At 35.5% G+C, this 20,959-nt stretch overlaps 1 protein-coding gene across 1 annotated transcript in view; it reads right to left on the minus strand.

Annotated features, from left to right (window-relative positions):
- Positions 1-20,959, minus strand: part of LOC113118616 (rho GTPase-activating protein 42-like) — a 110,328-nt gene that overhangs the window by 59,740 nt on the left and 29,629 nt on the right. Inside the window, exons 2-3 of the mRNA XM_026287921.1 lie at positions 14,440-14,535; positions 30-91 (exon numbers count right to left, since the gene is read on the minus strand). Of these exons, the coding sequence (XP_026143706.1) occupies positions 30-91; positions 14,440-14,535 (158 nt within the window). The remainder of the gene's footprint in view (positions 1-29; positions 92-14,439; positions 14,536-20,959) is intronic.

Consider the following 20,959-nt stretch of genomic DNA (forward strand, 5'->3'; position numbering starts at 1 on the left):
GAACAAAAAAAAAAAAAAAAAAGACTTACCAGCCGCCTTCTCTCCTCTTCCATGGTGCTCAGCAACTGGGAAAACTCTTTGAAGGATTGAGCTGGAGAAGAAAAATAGAGTTATTAATCCGTTTGCATTTGCTGGTTAAAGTTCAGACTTATAATAATAACTTGATTCACGAGGGTCAATAGAACTGCAGTTAAGTAAATACTGTTAGCATTGATTTGTTGCCACAGCTACTTATATAAATGATTCAGCATTTAATAAGAATGCAGCATGAACAATGGACTTTATTCTTTGAATTTAAATCATTATGGAACAAGTAAAAAAGACCTTCCTCCACTTTTGGTAACCAAAAAGGTAAGAAATATCCATGTACAATCATTTATCCACAACAAACAGAGCACTTTAGCAGGCTTTTAGGTGCTGCTGATAGGCTTCAGGTGTTTAAAATAAAATGAAAATTCAGTATATTTCAGGCTACATACTTTTACACTACTTGTCATTCAAGATAATCCGCTGAAAATACCATGTGAATAATCAGTCTGGAGCAGCAGGATAATGATATAATGACAATGCATAACATAGAATAAGTTAGGGGCTGTGGGGATGAATAAATAACAACATAGATACCCTGAAGCAATGTATTGTGTACTACATGTGAAACTGCTAAAACATATTTAAATAAATTGGATTTGAAAATCACACTAACCCACATTCTGATATTATTTTATGTCAATATAGGATATATAATGCAGTCCTAAGTTCAAAAAAGGGAAGTCCCTTAAAAAAGGGAACTGGTAAACAATGCAATATTTACAATTAAATGTGTCAGAATATGGCAATTATATCAATAATTGGCTGTCAGTGGAGAAAGATGTGTTTTGCTGTTAGATGGTGTAGTTAAGGCTTCTACCAGTAGGGGCTCACAAACGAAACCCTGACCCAAGGGTCAACCGCTGCACTGAAGGTAGTTCAATCCCAAATAGGGCAACCTGTGACCTGGAAATTACTTTAATTCCCACAATCCCTTCTAAGTCCTTGAGCTAAGTACTTAACTCAAAGGTTACACCAGAGGGACCTACAATTGGGCCAACAATTAGTGTAATACAAGCTACTTGGAATTAAAAAAAAAAAAAAAGGAAGAGGAAAGACACAGCAGTAATCAGATGTGAATGTGAACAGATAACCTTGATTCTAACTTGCACATACACCAAATTCACAATACATTCAAGAAGAGTGAAAAAGTTCAACCAATGGATGTTTGGAAATAGACTTTAATGAAGTTATCCATCTATCATTCCCTCAACTCTGAATGTTAAAGCTGTAATTTACACAAAAATAAAACCCTGGAACATAGTGCTCAACTTATGAACTCCTTTTATGGTTTTTTTTGTTGTCGTCATGTACGTGTACATGCTGACCAGCCAATACCTTGACCCCATCTCAACATATAATAACAAAATTACATTAGTGAACGAAGTGTTCTTGAGTTTGAATACCAAGACCATTGCGTTTAGTGCTTCAATATAAAACCGGCAAGGACGGCACTACCCTCTTTCTCTTACTGTAACAAAATGGCAGCTTGTGATTGCTCAGAACGGTGTCTGCGGATGAGGGACAGCTGCTGTCTCTACCTGGATGGACTTTATCTTTTTACGTTTGAGCTTGGACACTTGGTCAAGTTCAGCTTGCCAACTCTATAAACGCAATTATTAAACCATCGCTCCAGATACCTGCAGCTTGTCCTCTCTCTTTGTGTCCATTTACGCTTCTTGGCTTTTAGCAGCTATGGACAGCTGAACGCAAGACTCCCAAGAACACCACTGATGCCAGACATGCACACAACACACTCACTGTTAGGGCGGATAAAGAGGATTTATTAAATGTAATATAAAAAAAAATTAAATAAATGAAAAATGTAAAAATAGATAAAAGTGATATTTACCTACATATTATATGATTTTAATACATAGAAAAAGCCACACATGCTTTAGCACAACAATGTAAACAAATCTAGTCAATGAAATAGACAATGTGATCTGATTCACAGAAATGAACCAAACACACCAACTTTAAAAATAGGGAATGATCGTGAAACCTTTTTAATGAAACTGTCTTTAGGGACCTTAATGGTCAATTAAAAAGTTCCTTAAACATGGCAATATTAACCATTATGACTGATTTATTAAATGATACCGATAGCTAGGTTGGACCACACTGGCCGATATCGATTAATTAACCAATAGCTTTTAAAATGGATACTGAACATAAACTAAAATAGTGCTCATAAAAAAATAATAATAATAACAAATAAAAAAACTACTGAAACATACTAATAGTAGTAGTAATAATAAAAGTAGCAGTAATAATAATAATAATAACAGTAATAGTAATAGTAAATGTTGAAATTACCACACTCTAGTAGTGCCCTATGAAATCAGTAAAAATTTCATATGGAATCTGCTAAATTCCATTTTATTTATTTCCATATTCCGTTATTTAATTTTATGGATTCAGTTTTTTCCATTAAAATTTTTCTCCACTCATTTTGACTAGTTAAATAAAAGTTTATTAATCATAAAGCAAGTCTAATTAATTAAAATCATGAAACTTATACATTTTCACACCAATTTAATAAAAGTTTAACAAAAATTACTTTATTAGGGCCCTATGAAATCTTTTTTTTTTTCCTCACCATATTTTTTTATTGTTACCAAATTCTGTTTAAAGGGGGGATGAAATGCTATTTCATGCATACTGAGTTTTTTACACTGTTAAAGAGTTGGATTCCCATGCTAAACATGGACAAAGTTTCAAAAATTAAGTTGTACGTTTGAAGGAGTATTTTTGTTCCCAAAATACTTCTTCCAGTTTGTCACAAGTTTCGGAAAGTTTTTTTTCGAGTATGGCTCTGTGTAGCGGAATATGGGTCCTAAGTGCACGTCTGCCGGAAGAGCGCGCGCTCCCGTATAGCAGAGCACTGAGTGAGAGCACAACAGGCATTCACTGATCAGAGCGAGAGCATCGCGAAATGTCACAAAAGGAGTGTGTTTTTGGTTGCCAGGGCAAGACAACCCTGCACAGATTACCAAAAAAAAAACAGCATTAAGGGACCAGTGGATGGAGTTTATTTTTACAGAGCATCAACGGAGTTATGCAAGTGTTTTTGTTTGTTCCCTGCATTTCGAATATGCTTGTTTCACAAACAAGGCCCAGTTTGACGACGGATTTGCGTATCGTTTATTTCTTAAGGATGAGGCTATCCCAACGAAAAAGGGTCACGATCGTGTGTTGGAACCGCAGGCGGTGAGTAAAACTGCTTAAAATATCTCTGCCTCCTTGTTAGTGCGTCTGCCTCCCATGCCGGAGACCTGGGTTCGAGCACCGCTCGGAGCGAGTCGTTGCTGCTGCTGCTCTCGTTCAGTTTCAGCCTCGGGATCTGATTCTGGATCATAAATAAACGGCTGAATCTGACTGTAAGCCATGGTTTGTTTTGGATGATGGTTTTTCCCTCACGGTAATGTCACAGCTTCCACATGCTCTCAACGCAAAAGCCTACTGGCGCTCGTGATTCTTTAGCTCCGCCCACACGTCACGCCTCCAGCCAGTCGGTACAGACTATCTTTCTCTTATGAATATAATAAAACTAAAGACTTTTTGGAGTTATGAAGGATGCAGTACTACTCTATAGGTACTCAAGATTAACAGGATATTGAGTGAAAACGAGCATTTCACCCCCCCTTTAAGCATGTCTAATTATATTAAAATTAAAACATGGAAGAGATGTTGTGTGATTATTCCTTAATAAATAAAGAAATAATTTTAGTAGTAGTAGTAGGCTATGTACATTCTACTGAAAAATAGACTTCAAAACCCCAGACTTTTATTTTGACAGGTTGCCTTGAATATCTTTACAATTTTGTGCATGTGATATAATGCTTTTGCTCAAATCAAACAGTCAGATGCTCAGATGACTCTCAGAACAGTTCTGGAGATGTTCTTCATGTGTTTTCATCCTCATTTAGTGAGAAAACAGACGTTGAAATCACCGCAAGCGTCACACGCGTTAAACTCTGAAATCTGTTTTTATGAATGGATTACGCGATTCCGTCCACGTATTCCGCATTGTGAAAAACACAGGGCCCTACATTTATACCATCACAATGTATACTCACACTTTAACTGCTTCTATTCTTGAACGCTCAAGTGATTATATAATCAAAATAAAAGAGAAGCACTGAGTCTAGGAGAACTCACCGGTATCACACACACTCTGGACGTGTCACGTTTAACTCAAGGAGCAGTCTAAAACAGTTTATTTATTCACCAAACGGACAAAGTTTACTTCAAGAATGAACAATGATGCATAGATGAGTTTGAAGTTCAGTGTTTAAAAAACCGAGCAAACAGAAAGAGCAATGTATATTGTAGCTCTATAAATGAAGCATACAGACTTTATTAGAGCCACAGAAAGACAAACGTTTAAATTAAAATGCTCTCTCTCTCTCTCTCTCTCTCTCTCTATATATATATATATAATTCATTATGTACATTAACAACGATTCTATATATCGAATATAATGTAATTTAATGGAAGGCAGTGCAGAATTTTCTGTCTGTAATTAAATCCGGGTCTGAAGTTTCTCGCTCTGTTCAGCGTGCAACATCACGTGTCTAAACAAACAGAACGTGCTGTCAGGGATTTCAACCACTAGAGGCCGCTCTCACACTGTATAATGAGAACAGAACCTTCTCAGTCACTCCAGCAATGGACGCATCCTGGAAAACTATCTGCATGGATTTTTGCAGATAACCGATTCTTCCAGTAATCAACTATCGGTGCCGATTTATCGGCAAAACCGATACATCGGTCGACCTCTAGTAATTACCAATACTTCTGGTGACAAAATTAGCCCCAATGTGATCCTACATTTACATTTTTATTTTTATGAAAATTGAAATAAAAAATAAAAAAGGATTAACTGATCGATTAATTATTTTATTTTTTGTTGCACACACACACACACACACACACACACACACACACACACACACACACAAATTTATTATATAGATAGATAGATACCAAATAAATTAGAGTGGTACAAATAGAGAAACAAATAGAAATTGTGTATTTATTTATCAGACAGTTATTGTGAGAATGAGAAACTGAATGGGAAAAGATAAGAAGATGAGAAGGAGAGAGTGAGAGAGATTTAATGTGGAAGATAAGAGCAGAAGCTGTGTATAAATGTCTCTGTTGAACTATATGAGGTACTTAAGGCAGGATGTAGCGGCTAAAAGGGGTTAGAGCAGATGTATCATTCACAGGTTAATAGAGAGAATGACAGAAGTGATGAGTCATTCTGTGAAATGGGCTTTTGGCTCAGGACAGAAGAGATCTGACATACATACACATTTGAGAAGGACTGATGAGAGAGGCAGACAAGGAATCGCCCTCTCATTTAAAAACCCCTAATGTACTATCCATAAATCAAGACCGGTCGCACACGACTGTGCTTCAACAAGAAATTGCTTTAAAACCTCACTTGATAAGTATTTTTACTTGCAATATTTTCTATTGAAACAGGAAGCTTAGACAAGATGGGTCTTTCTTTTTTATTTATTTATTTTTTAATAGCTAGGCTTTACTTATAACCATGTTTTTTTGTACATTAATTTATTAAAAAGTTAAAAGTAAAAATAATACATGAAGGACATGAACACATAATTTCTACAATGAGAAGATATGTTATTTTTATATCAATAATCATTTTGATATAAAACATGGTGAAACCAACATGCAAGGTCAATAATTCAAGGAGCATGTAAAATGTATATATTACTATATATAGATATGTTTTACATTAAAAAAATGTATGTAAAAAATATATAATTATTCAATAATAATCTGTGTAAAATGTGGTATAATTCTTTGCTTAAGCGTTACACCAAATAAAATTTTTATATTTAATATATAAAATTATATTAATTCTATGGAATAAATGTATATTTAATATATACGTTAAAAAGATAACTTTTTATATTAAACATATACATTTAAAAACATTCTTAAAAAATAATGAATAATGTAATTATAAAAATAATGAATAAAAACAATGTATAGTAATGGATGGTTACACGACATGACATTTTTAGGCCATGTCCACACTAAAACGTTTTCTTTTTAAAAAAGCATCTTTTTCTTATTGTTTTGGCCTTCCATCCACACTGAGACAGCGTTTTTAATCAAGGAAACTGAGCTTTTAAAAAATGTTCTCCAAAGTGTATAAATTTGAAAACACTGTTTTCGCGTTGTAATGTGGACTGTGAAAACGGAGGCTTTTGAAAATTATGATACAATTTTTGTAATGTGACCCATATTATACCAATAGATATCTGTATCTATACTGGGATTGTGCACGTTATGCGCTATGCACTTTCACAATATTGCTATAGATATGTTACTTTGTACGTACACCCTTCATATCACAGTCCCGCAAAGGTGAAAGCAAATTTACTCACGATCGCTATTTGCAGCAAAACATGAGGGCATTTGCGTTATAGATCAGACATACAATCGTGAGTGTGTGTGACCTGGGGCCCATTCTTCGTACGTCGCTTATTACATCCGAGATCAAATGACACATCCAAGATGATATCATCGTGCTAATCATGATCCGGCTAATTGGGTTATATATATTAATTTCATATTTGGACAGATTTGTTACGTGACAGCATTAATGTAAGTTTCTTAAGGGTCAATATCATGTTATCTGCATCTCCTGCGCTCCATCAAGCCACTCTTATAATAGCAGTCATCACTCAAAATAATGCACGACTCTATTATCTGTATAGCATGTGTGTAAGACTCTAATACAATTATGAAGTAATAATTTTATGACTAATAAATATTTCAGTGAGTAAAACTGGCTGTGTCTATAGTCGGCTGTTATGGACTACACATCATTTTTATATTATTTTTAAATAATTTTTTTAAAGATTATTATTTTAAATTATTGTCCCTGGATCAGTACGATACTCTTGTAATAAAGTAGCGGTGGTAGCAGACATATTTAGAGTATCAGTTCTGGTTGAAAAGAAGCGATCTAATCCTGTTTACATGAAATAAGCTGCTCCCGAGCAGGTTTAATCTTACGGACCTGTTGCTATGACAGCAGCTCCGGGATGAGCTTCGAAGAACCAAACGATCCAAGATCATGCCAAATCGTCAACAGTCAAATCCAGCTAACCGAGTTAGCGACGTACGAAGAACAGGCCCCTGGATGCATCAGTGAATGGTGAGTTATTTTCATAATAATTTTCATAAGTTATTTTCAAAAATGTTCAGATAAATAAATTTTCCTGTCAGAAAAACTGCATGAAAAAGTCTTATGTCTTTTCTGTGTGTATTATCTACAGTGAGCTTTTTTGAGGCTTTACGCATGTGCAGAAAGCGAATTAAAAATTTCCTCATGTTTCTGTGTGGATGAGACACTTTTGGAAAATGCTTGAAAACGCTAGTGTGGACGGAGAGCGTTTTAAAATGAAAACGCAGTTTTCAAATGTATCCAGATTAATGTAGACGTTAGTGCTGTCAAATTATTAATCATGATTAATCACATCCAAAATAAAAGTTTTTGTTTACATGATATATGTGTGTGTGCTGTGTAAATTTATTATGCATATATAAAGATCCAAACATACAGCATATATTTTGAAAGTATTTACATGGATTTACATGTATATATTTATATTAATATAAATTAAATCATACATAAATATATTTAATATATAAACAACATTTTTCTTAAATATATACATGCATGTTTGTGTCTTTATATACACATAATAAATATCCACAGCACACACACATATATCACATAAACAAAAACTTTTATTTTGGATGTGATTAATCACGATTACCGTATTTTTCGGACTATAAGTCGCACCTAAGTATAAGTCGCATCAGTCCAAAAATACATCATGACGAGGAAAAAAAACACATATAAGTCGCACTGGACTATAAGTCGCATTTGTTTAGAACCAAGAGAAAACATTACCGTCTACAGCCGCGAGAGGGCGTTCTATGTTTTCAGTGGGAGCACTGAGCAGCATACTGCGCCCTCTCGTGGCTGTAGACGGTAATGTTTTCTCTTGGTTCATTTCTCTCGGTTCATGTCAAATTAATTTTGATAAATAAGTCGCACCTGACTATAAGTCACAGGACCAGCTAAACTATGAAAATAAGTGTGACTTATAGTCCGGAAAATATGGTAATCATTTGACAGCACTGGTAGACGTAGTCTTAGATCACTTTTATACAATTTCCTACAATGTCGTTCTACAAACTGACGTCATGACAAAACATCTGTTGAGATAATGGGAAAGTCAGAGCCCTGAAAATCAACAATGAGAGAAAAGGACAGAAAGCATGAGCGGCACCAGCCATCTGGCCATCACGGTTGAAGTGAAACAGTCTTGTACTTTTAGGACAATTAATATTTCTATAGCTACATCAATCTTTCTGTGAGATTGATTTCAGGATAACTGGTGTGGATTGTGAATGTCACAGCAGGAAGTCATGGAATGAAATCGATAGGAGGTCAGGTGACCCTGTCTGTACTCCCAGACAGACTGCTGATGCGACGCAGACTGCTTGGAGCTTCAAAGTAGATTGCAGCTCAGCTACATCAAGATTCTGGTCCCACAGCACACGAGGGGTCCGGTCAAGTCACTCCGAAAGCTCACTTTCATCGATGACCAGATTGATTCCACAAGACAATTACATTTTTCTTCAGTGAGAGTAATCTTACCCTTTTAGGGCTGGGACACTATGAGAGCACAACAGAAATACCAGACACTTTGAAAACTTTCCATGAAGACTGATAGATGAGAACTTTTTTCTACTGGTCAACTGATATGGCGTTTTAATGGCTGAGGCAAAGAATAGCTTTGAATGATATGCTTCCTATTATTTGAATGGAGGGTATATGTTCTTTTGAGCAAAACTCATATTGTTCATTTCAAATTATGTGGCAGGACTTTTTGTATTTCTTTCAGTCTGCACAATGAACTCTTACGTAAAGTTATCCCCATAACACATATTTGAACCTTTTCCCCCCAATATTTATCCTATGTAAGACCTATTTTGTTATTATTGTTGGTTATGCTTTGTTTATACTCCTTTCATTGTTGAAGTAATTCAACTAATATACAATTCGAATACAATATGTGCATGTGTGTATGTGTGTGTGTGTGTGTGTGTGTGTACACATACTGTACATATATGGGCTATTCTACAGAATTGGTGCAAACTGCTGTTCCACAAGCAAACAACACATTTAAAAAGCATTCATTTATTCAAATCTTAGATGTTTATTAAGATCATTCTATTATCTATTGAAACCCAAAATAACATTTAAAATATTGCTAAGCTTAATATATATAAAATCATACTCATCATTTATACTTTAAGTTGGAGGTGGCTGTCCCGAACCCTAACACTTTTGTACTGGATTTAGTACATGGTGAGTAGATAGACCCCATCATTTTGAGGTAAATGTGTGCAAAATTCTGATAAATCAGTGTGTAACTTTAAGGAACGTCACTAGCAAACACTTTTTTTTCTGCAATGAACACTTTTTGGGGAGTTATTTCATGTGTACAACTGTTCAGAATTGTGCTACCTAACCATGTGCTGATTAGCACCTTTGATCTAGGTTCAAAGGTATCTACAACTGTCACCTACTGAAACAGTCACTCTTTGGTGGTGTTTCGGTAGTGACATCTGTTTTCGTTTTTTTTTTTTTTTTGGTGTTATTCCATAAAATTGACACTACTGAAAAAGTCACGTCATAAATAAGCAAAATTGTAATACAGTTATGTATTTCAGTATGTTTTAGTATGCAAGTTAAAATTCTGTAATGTGATCTGGTCACTACAAAACAATTAGTTTTCACTACAGAAAATGCAAAAAATTTTATGATAGTTTTTAATTCAATGTATACTCAAACTATTGAATCCATAACTTTGAAATAAGTATGATCAACTTCTTGCCTTTTATACAATTTATTTTTTGAAAAAAAGTTTAATATAAAAAAAATTGATGTATTAAATATATTTTAAATGCATATAATATATATTAAAATGTTTAATAATTTGTACAAATTAAACATTACACTACAGCAATTAATATTTGTCACACATTTTGTGTGAAAATCATGATGTCTATTTGAGACAAATAAATAAATAAATAAATAAATAATAATAAAATAATGATTTTTAATTTATCCAGAATCGTGAAGCTGTAATATATATTTGTGCTGTCAAAATTAGCGTCTTAATGCAGGCAATACATTTTTTCAGTTTACGCATTAAAAAAATGTAACGCCGTTAACACAGGGGCGGGGCTACAGTTGGCCACTCCACTCACAACTGCTGCTTTTGTCTCTTTATTCGTGACAAGAACCAACTGTTTATTTAAATGCATAACGTCTTTATGACTACATAAAACAGGAGACTTTTCAGACATGTGCTCCAACTTCTCTTCAGCGCCAGGAGCGAGTCAAACGAGCACGAAAACGGTAGTATGTGCTCTTTAATTGCACTCAAAAATGCACTGTGGCCTGTATCATTTCATATCAAATCACAAAAGAAACTAAGAACATGCAATGTTATTAGTTATGTCATCAGTTAAGTCACGAAGTTACCAATAAGGAGATTAAAGCTGCCTAGAAACTGTGCATGTATTTGTTATAAAAGTCCTGTACAGTGAATGGCTCGTAGTGTACAATACGGATAGGGAATGATTCAGACAGTGTAAATATGATTTTGATTGGTGCAAATTAGGTCTGGTTTCACATTGTTTCACGCAAACCACGGCAGCGCACATCTGGACTTCGACTTTGTTCCAGAGATGCGATCGCACAGAGAGGATCATATGCGCGAGTCGGCATTTATTTAAAACTACACAGCTTCAGCATGATTATGACCACTGTTTTTTTTTTACTAAGCGATTCATATTGAATCTAGGGGGTAATCTATTAGACTGAAGCAGTCAAATGCAGCTTTACTGAGCTTAATGGCTCTGGCCTGAGCAGTTATAACCAAAAGGCTATTGGCTAATTTAAAAAGGGGGCAGGGCCGTTTTGATATGTCCTGCCCTCTCTTCCTGTTTCAGTTGAAATTACGTCACCACATAGAATAAGGCTGCTTGTTTCAAGGCACTGCAGGGGACATTTAAGAATTAAAGTGTGTCAGAATAGGTAGAGATGCCTGTCAGATCCGTGTCATGTTCAGCATCGGTAGCTCTTAAAGGGACAGCAGACAAAAAAGAAAGAAAGAAAAAACCTAATAACGAGCTGCTGTGGTGTCTGTCAATCAAAGATCAAAAAAAAAAAAAAAAGTCATTCACTTAGCTTTATATATTTATTTAAATTTCATTTAGAATTTAGTGTTTGATAAATGTATGCAATTTCTGTATATTTCCTACTTGCAGAAGGGCACAGGTAAATATGACATTTATTATTTATGTGAAGATTGTATTTATGTGAAGATAAGTTCACTTAAATTATAAGTTATTTCAAGTAGTCTAATAGATGTTTAAATTGATAGCTTTGTAATGTTGAATGTCTAATGAATGGCGAAGTCGTGGCCTAGTGGTTAAAGAGTTTGACTCCTAACCCTAGGGTTGTGGGTTTGAATCTCGGGCCGGCAATACCACGACTTAGGTGCCCTTGAGCAAGACATCGAACCCCCAACTGCTCCCCGAGTGCCGCAGCATAAATGGCTGCCCACTGCTCCGGGTGTGTGTTCACAGTGTATGTGTGTGTGTGTGTTCACTGCTGTGTGTGTGCACTTTGGATGGGTTAAATGCAGAGCACGAATTCTGAGTATGTGTCACCATCTATCTATCTATCTATGTTGTTTCTACACCAAAAGTATTGTAGTGTCTGCCATTTTTGTTCACAGTATGGGAGTATCACTGAACAGACTTTGAACAAAATGCTGGGGTCAAAGAGATGGCATTAACATGCAGCCACAGGTTTCATCAACATTCACTTGTCCATGGAATACAAACCAAACCATCCACCACATTACACGTGTAAATCAATAGCCGTAGCCTTATTATTTCCTACCTATCAATGTTTCTGTCCATTAAAGCAGTCCATTAGAAAAACAGCCGTAAAGAAATCCCTGCTATGGCTGGCTCGCCCAACGTTTCTTTTAATCATACAAATAGGGGAAAAAATTCACCCCATTCCTATTTGGCAAGCAGACGAGGATAGGAAAAAGCCAAATTGAACTCCATTATGAGCCTCCTTTACCACACCTCAACACATTTAATTAGATTTTTTCCCATCAGATTGCTTGGGAAAATAAGAGGAAAGGTAGCAGGTTAAATGACAGGTTGCTTGTGCGACTGAGAGTACGAAAAGACTGGAAGCCAACTGTTCGATGCAGATGGTCTGAGTGTCAAGCCAGCACACAATGCACAGAGCAGGACAGGAAGATAATAAACAAAGTAATGACACATAAGGAGAGAACGCAGGAACGAGAGAAGGATAGAAAGAGATGAATGGCTGCAAAAAGAGACAGAACAGAATGAGTGATCAACCCATCAGGGCGTATGAACTCTCAGCACATCTGCTCCATGCCCACCGAGGGTGAGCCGTCTGCATTTTCCTTAATCTCTGACACCAATCACAATTAGTTACTCTGATCTCTTAAAGGGCTGAGCTGAGACCTTCTTGTCAGGAATGCAAGCAAATCAATGCAATACATTATGCATGCGGGGCAGGCAATCTCACTGAGACCTGCCTTGAGCTGTTGAGCTAAATCTGGACTGGGACAGGATGCTTGCTTTCATACGGGACTGCCTTTACTAATCAAAGTGATGAATTGTAAGTCCTTCTGTGATTGCTCATATGCTAAAGATTTTAAACAATGGCCGAAAGGCAAAGAGTGAGAGTGGAAGAAAAAAGAGGCTAGAAATCCGTCTATGCTGCTCAACTCTGGGTGAGTCTTCCAAGGAAGTAATATGGAATTTCCAGGGATAGGTCTTGATTAAAATGACAATCCCAGCCATCTGAGACAGTCTGCGGTACATTTGGGATCAAGGAAGGAATCCATTCCTCAGAACATTAGGAGAACTTTCCATTAAGATGATCTTAGAATGGTTAAGCAGATCGTCTTTAATGGGTTTGAAGAACCATTTTATCGCTCAGATGTTGCTCTTTCATAGCTCAGGCGAGTTAATGGACTTCTTGGTTAGGAATCAACTTTCTCAGATGTTCTGCTAAAACTCCTTACGAGAAATAAAAGAACACAAATGAGACAACTGTTGACGCAGTGTGGATAGCATAGACGTTATAATTCAGTCTTAAAGGAGTATTTGTATTTGATGAGAAGGGTCTGAGCATCTGTTCATTTAATGTTCACAAGCATTAGAAAGGTTACTTTGGAAATGTAACAGGTTACAGATTACAAATTACCTTATTTGAAATGTAAAGTAGTGTAACTTTTTCAATTACTTGATGTAATTGATTACTTTTCTAAATTTCTTATATTATTCATTTTCAATCATTTAAACCAGGAAGGGCTAACCTTACAGTAGTACTCAACACTGATTACTGTAAGACGTTTTTGCAATCATTTACATTTTGATAAGTATCTGTAATTTAATTTTACTTTTTTTTTTTTCAGTAAATATAAAAGATTACAGTTGAATTGATTTCATAATTAAATTACGTAACTCTGTTACATACAAGTAATTACTCCCCAACACTGAAGTTCACATAAACATCAGTGTTTATGTGAATACTTGCCAAGTTGGACAGTCTTTATCTAAATGAGTTTGAGATGTTTATTAATGTCTTTTTATATACATTTTATGCTGTTACTTTTTTCTATCTTTTCTCTGTTACACATGATATGCATTTGTCTGAACTCTGAAAAATTTCCAGTCCAAAATGTCAAGACTGACTACAGGTCCACACAAGTCAGTCCAAATCCATGTTTCCGACCTCTGCTTTTCACAGCAGCCTTTTTACATGAATCGACTGTTTTGGATGTTAAGTTTGGGACTTTAAGGAAGGGCGAAAACACACAACTGTAATGGAAAAGAAAATAATGTGGCACAGTAATCGATTTATCTTGATTATCATGTTTTCCCAATTGCTGGAAGCCAAAATTTAAATCCAAACAAAAATTTTATTAATCGTACAGCCCTAGTTCGATGGATTAATGAGATTTCTTCAGAAGCTCCATAAGGTCTTTTTGTCTGGAGAATATTTAAACAGGAGAATTTGCTCTCCATTTATTTTAATTGCAGTCTAGGAGACAGAATTGAGATATTAAAGGAATCCCATTTGTGATTTTTCATATACACCTACAAGACTGAATCCACAAATTCCACAAATGAGTAGTTGATGCCACACTTACCAATGCTGACTTCATCATCCGTTTCTGCATCACCAATACACTCAAACTGGAACTCCTGTAACGACTGGGAGAATTTCTGCACGGCTGCCGAGAGGTCTAAAGAAAGAGAGAAAGAGAGAGATTTGAACCATGAAAGTGTACACATTCACATGTTTTTCCTGTAGAACAGTTTAACAAAACTATTATGGCACGTAAAATATCTTAAGCTATGACATTCAATCAAAGACTTCAGAAACACATGAAAGCTAACTAAGAGTTGAAATCAAAGCCACTTGAGTCAAAGGTGTATCCTCTTTTCAACACAACGTTATCTGTATAAAAAGGCAAATACATAATCTTCACTCCGTGCTGAGAATAATTGAGTTCTCATTCGGAGTGCTAAATGTACATTTCAGTCATCAAGAGTGGGTGGAAAGGACTTGAGCAGGAAATGCTAAGCAACTCAATCAAAAACGGTAATGAGACAGCAGAGAAAGCCATTTCATCTTGCCTTAAAAGAGGTGATAGACCCAACTGCTCCTCCAAATACCAACAAAAGCTCTCTGACAAAGAAAACTCTGAAAAGGTTTTCTCATTACCTGCTTCTTAATCTTCTATTTGGAAAAACGCAGGATTGGAAAATGGCTCTCTCAAGCTTAAGAGCATAAGATTTGTCAAAAGAGCAATACGTAGGCATTCACAATGTGGCAGGGAGGAATACTAACGTTGCACTTATGACTGTTGTTTTGGTAAATTGTTCAGTGACCATCTATCAAGAAAGCACATGAGGATGAATTGTAATGCTTATAGACCAGCATTAATATACAAACTGAACTGTAATTCCTGAAAGATCAAAAGTTGATTTCATACAATTCACAATCCAATGGATGCTTTGCTGCTAATTTAAATGTAAGTCTAATGACTCGCTTTGGTCAAATACATCAATAGCATTAACACTGAACACTGATAAATAGCAGAGAGGATTGAAAAGAGTATTCAAGCCAAGGTTATAGTTGAGGACATATTTCCTCGCAATGTGCACTTTAATTTTCTTTCATTTCTGCTTATTGTGCATCACCCAATTGCATCAAAAAATATGTGTATATTTTCTGCCCACTTTTTGACCTATCAAGGTCAAGAGCAAGCACAAATAACATTTATGTATTTTCTGTCTCTTTGAACCTCAAATGTCAAACATACATACAGAATGCAGCGTTCAGAGAGGATACATAGAACACTGCGATCTCACTTATAGTAAACACTGGAACATTCCACTTACAGGGTTCAATTCTAATGGCTACAGATTCTATGTGGATAAATTAGCCATGATTCCCAACTAAAGAAAACACTGCAGCAAAGGGCAACAGGATGTGATGTGATTTTTCCCACACTCCATTAAAAACAACAGCGCATCATCCACTGAGGTCACAACTATAGTCAGTGTTCCTTGCACACAAAACAGACCCAGAAAAAAAGTAGTGTTAAATATACACTAAAATAATTTCATAACCATTTTCCTCTCTTTTTTGGCATTTAGAATTAACTGCATCTTCTTCGTTTAAGATCTATCATGCACATTAAACTTATGATTGACTAGTGTAATCAGAAATGGTTGTAAATGAGTATTGACATCCCATCTAATTCTATGAGAATAAAAAAATCCATAACAAGAAGAATGCTGATGATGAACCAGCTGATGAACAATAAAAAACAAACAAAATCCACCTGAGCTTGCACATTTAAAGCTTCGACATACATGCAAAATCATCATAGATTGGTGTGGATGCTAATATATTGTTATAGTCATCTTTATATTATCATCTCGAAGTGATCGAGAATGACATTAAAATGCTACATCAATCCTACAATTGAAATGAATTTGAATTTGAAATTTGATAACAGTATAAGAAAGCAAAATGAAAATCAATTAAATGCAAAGAAAAACTTGAAATTCTAAGTTTGTCAAAAAAAAACTACTTTCTAATGTGTCGGTGGATGTTTAAAACGTGACATATTATAGAATCTGCATTTGAGTTGTCATTTTTCAGTAATTAAATAAATGAACACATCCAGAAGGCATTACCGGTGTTCAATATTTTGAATTTACACTTTGGAGTTGAATAACGCATATACGCGTTATGAGTCTTTTTCTCCTGATAACCCTGAAAAGAACTTAAATTACACTTTTAGTTTTGATCATACAGATAAGAGCAATACATCAATTGAATCCGTAAAGGGTCTACTTTTTTTTTTGTATACAGACATAATAACAACAAAACTTTGTGCATTTATGAAATAAAAATAACAAACAAGGTGTGCTGTCTGCAGCCTTTATCTGCGCTGATCTTCATTTAGAAATGTGTCATTAAAATGAACTGTAACTCCGTGAATACTCAACGAAGAGACATGAGAGAGATATTTATAGAAAGCTTGACATGTCTACTTTTAAACTAAACAAGTGCTGCCGAAAACAAATATTCTGTGATAAAGTAATCCATATGAACACATCGCAATGTCCATTCTTCATGTCTCCCTTCATTATATCTAATGCGACCATGCCCACGCGCTGAATGCGCATTTGAGATTATAACGCCCACACAGCACAAGACAAAGCAGAGAGACTGTTCTTCAAGTTTTTTTATTTTACTGTTTGCTTCACGATGAGAGGAATAATTCACCCCAAGAATATGCACTGAGGATTACCTCAGGATTTGAGACTTCCTCAGAAAAAAAGAATGAAATCCTCTATTCAGCAGAGATCATAAACATGAGTAAGTCTCTTTTTATTTATTTATATACTTGTACTAGTTTTCACATAACGTGTAAACATTTTACTAGTTAGACTTTTTCCAAAGACTTTTTCCAAACTATAATTCCTGACTAAATGTATAATCAAGTGAAACATTATGAAGTTTCAATAACAATATACACTACTATACCATACAAAAGCTTGATGTAAATAATATAAATGTAACAAATAAATGTAAATGTAACAAATGTAACAAACAATGCTGATCTTTCAAGTTATCCCCAAAAAAACCCTGAAAAAATATTCTCAGTTCTTTTCAATAATTATAATAATAATAATAATAATAACAACAATAACAATATTATATATATATATATATTATATATATATATATATATATATATATATATATATATATATATATATATATAAATAAATTTAAAAAATAAAAAGATTGTTAAAAGGATTTCTGAAGGATTGTGGGACTGGAGCAATGATGCAAAAAAATCAGCTTTGAAAGTCAGCTTTGATTGTTCCTAATAAACTGTTTAACTGCACTCCCAAGTGGATATTAAATTGTGTTGTGGGATAATTCAATATATTCTAAATAAACTACAAACATAAAATTATATAGATTTATTTTGTCCTCACATTCTTTCTTGTAACTCTTCCCTCTCAGTGACACAAACCTGACTGAAAGGCTCATTATGCAGCTCATTATGTGGGCGTTTGTCTTCTCAGCTGTAAATCACAATGATATTCATGATAGTTGATTCCTTTTTGCATATGACTTTTACAAACAAAAATAAATTTTAAATCAATATATTGTTTTCTGTGTGTGAGTAAACAAAATGATTTTCACATAATTTAGAAAGAAAAATTCTAAGGTACAAGCTCCAGTTCTCAAAAGTCCTGGGAACCAATGTTCTGTATGTGTTTTATGGCCTTATTCAAGTGATTTAACATTTTTTGTTTTTCACAAACCAAGCATAACTTCTTTTTTCTTTCAAAAACACAATCATGTACATTAGGGGTGACCCAAAATAGTTGACGATTCGATGCTTCGATTTCGAGGAGCCTGATTCGACTACCAATCTCACTGTGGAATATTCGCAGGGTGTTACTGATTATGCCATTCTGTGTAAATGTGAGCGATCAAATGTCTTATTTCACATTGAACTTGCGGAACTTTTCTCCCAATAAGTTATTATGCAGTCTATTATGATTAAGCCATGAATAAGAATTTGAAAAGAAAGAAGCTTCAAATAAATATTTTAAAGGGTGTGAATAAATCCAACCACCCCTATAGATATATGTTTCACTTTCCATAATCTGTGACGACGGGAGCATCTTAGCAGCAGGGATTTAAAACTTCACCAAGACTCAAACTGACGCAGAATATTCATAACTATGACTGGGACTGTCACACCCATACCATTATAATGACAACACCATTATAATAAAACGGTGTGAATTTTTAGAGTTTAGCTGCTGTGTTTCTGCACATTGTTTCATGAAGAATACGTCCACAAAATGAGTTCATTCAGAGCCCCGCAGATATGTTCATGTGCATTTGGGCTCTTTTTGCAAATAGCATACAAGTCTTAATACTAACGTTATGTTGTATACATAACAAAACATATTCTATATGAAATTATGAGTTTAATCCCATTGATTAAAAACGTGCTATCAAATGCGTCACTCTACTGGTCATCTTCAGCGCATGCCTCTCAAAACAGAAATGCAGAACATTAATGACTACTGTTATATACAGTAGACTAACTTTAGAATGATAGCACTACTGTAAAATGTTTTTATTGTTAGGATTTCGCTGACGTTTACTGTTAATTATCTTTTAATCAAAACATAAAAACATTATTTACCCCGTTTGTATCTGCGAGGCATTTGTTACACATTTTCCCTGTGTGTTAACATCAGTACTGTATTTTTCGGACTATAAGTCGCACCTGAGTATAAGTCGCATCAGTCCAAAAATACGTCACGATGAGGAAAAAAACATATATAAGTCGCATTTATTTAGAACCAAGAACCAAGAGAAAACATTACCGTCTACAGCTGCGAGAGTGCACTCTATGTTTTCAGGGTTAGACTACAGGAGCACTGAGCAGCATAGAGCGCCCTCTCGTGGCTGTAGATGGTAATGTTTTCTCTTGGTTCATTTCTCTCGGTTCATGTCAAATTAATTTTGATAAATAAGTCGCACCTGACTATAAGTCACAGGACCAGCCAGGACTTATAGTCCGGAAAATACGGTAGTTATGGCTGTCGAATGTCTGACTTGACTCAATGTGTTTTGCCCCGCCCCCAAACATATGATTCGATTATCAGTCAAATATCAGCAAGATTCGAAAATTCCGATTTGATTATGAAAATCCTTAGTCGGGGACACCCATAATGTACATACATGCTGCTCACATATTATAATAGCCCAGTTTGTGCTGATTACAGTGATATTAGACTTTAGCCATTTAAATATTTATAAGTAACTGAAAAAAGCACAAATGTCAGGGCATGACACAACTTCTCCAGGCCCCCAAAATACCCTTAGACCTCAGAGGGTTAAATCTCTCTTCCTTTCATTCCAATTCAGCATCTTATGGGATATGACCAATTCAAAATAAAATTCATGATTTGAAAGGGAACTAATATTTCAAAGGTTGCTGAACACAAAAAAATATATATTTTGAGGAATATAGATCATCAAACTGTCGCTGATCACCTTTGATTTCTATAGTATGGACAAAATACATAAATAAATAAAAACATACTATGGAAGTCAACGGGGACCAGTTTTGCCCAAGCGTGAAAGCAACAAACTAAACACCTCATAACACCTTGGTAACTGCAGAGCAGCACCCTGGAAACCATGTACTACACAAGAAATTGCTCAAGTCTAGTCATAGCTTCTGAGATAAACACAGGAATTTAATCCAGTATCAGGTTTTATCTGTGGCCTTATGCTTCGCCCAAGCACTGAGAGCACATAACAAGGTTATCCACCAATGTGTTGAGTGAGCATGTATATCATATCATGCCATGCACCAGCTCTGAGACTCCAGGGTGCTGGTCAATAATCTGTTTGAGATGCGAGTCTGCTCAGTCAAGCTGAACGAGCCCCATCAATAATGCAGCGCCCTTCACCTCTCATACCGACAGACAGAATCACCACCACAGCGCTGATCCACAACCACAGTACTTTCCTAAAACCTTCACTGAGAGCATTAATGTCTAATAGGCCTGGCTTTTCTGGCTGGAGAGGACAACTGCTGCTCTCCAATAGGAAACACATGGAAAACCGCACCTCTGCAACTGAGGTCTCCCTAGGAGGCTTTTTGCTTCCTTTTCCCTCCTGTATTAACTCAGCTCTCCAAACTGTCTCCTTATCTCTATAGATAATGTCTTGTAGATCTGCTGTCTATCTCCACAGAGCTGTCACTTTGAGCTGCGGTCTTTTCTTCCCCTCGCTTATTAAGAGTAGAACATGCCGTCCATCACTACATACCTTCAGGGAATCGCTGAACTGGGATTTGTTCTTGGCTCTGTTTCAAACCTGATTGAGCTGCCTCACTGCCTACTGTTTACATACAGTAAGCAGCAGCTTTCTAATTCAGCATTCTATTCTTAATTAGGAGTGCACAATAAATATCGGCCAATAATTAATGCGCATCTCGTCAGTAAAGCCAGTTCTCTAATCAGCTGCAAATTCATCAGGTGCGTGATTTCACATAGAGCAGCTGTTACCACACAGAGCCGTTGTTAACTGACACGTTC

Source organism: Carassius auratus, chromosome 18 (genome assembly GCF_003368295.1).
Source record: "Carassius auratus strain Wakin chromosome 18, ASM336829v1, whole genome shotgun sequence".
Taxonomy (NCBI): domain Eukaryota; kingdom Metazoa; phylum Chordata; class Actinopteri; order Cypriniformes; family Cyprinidae; genus Carassius; species Carassius auratus.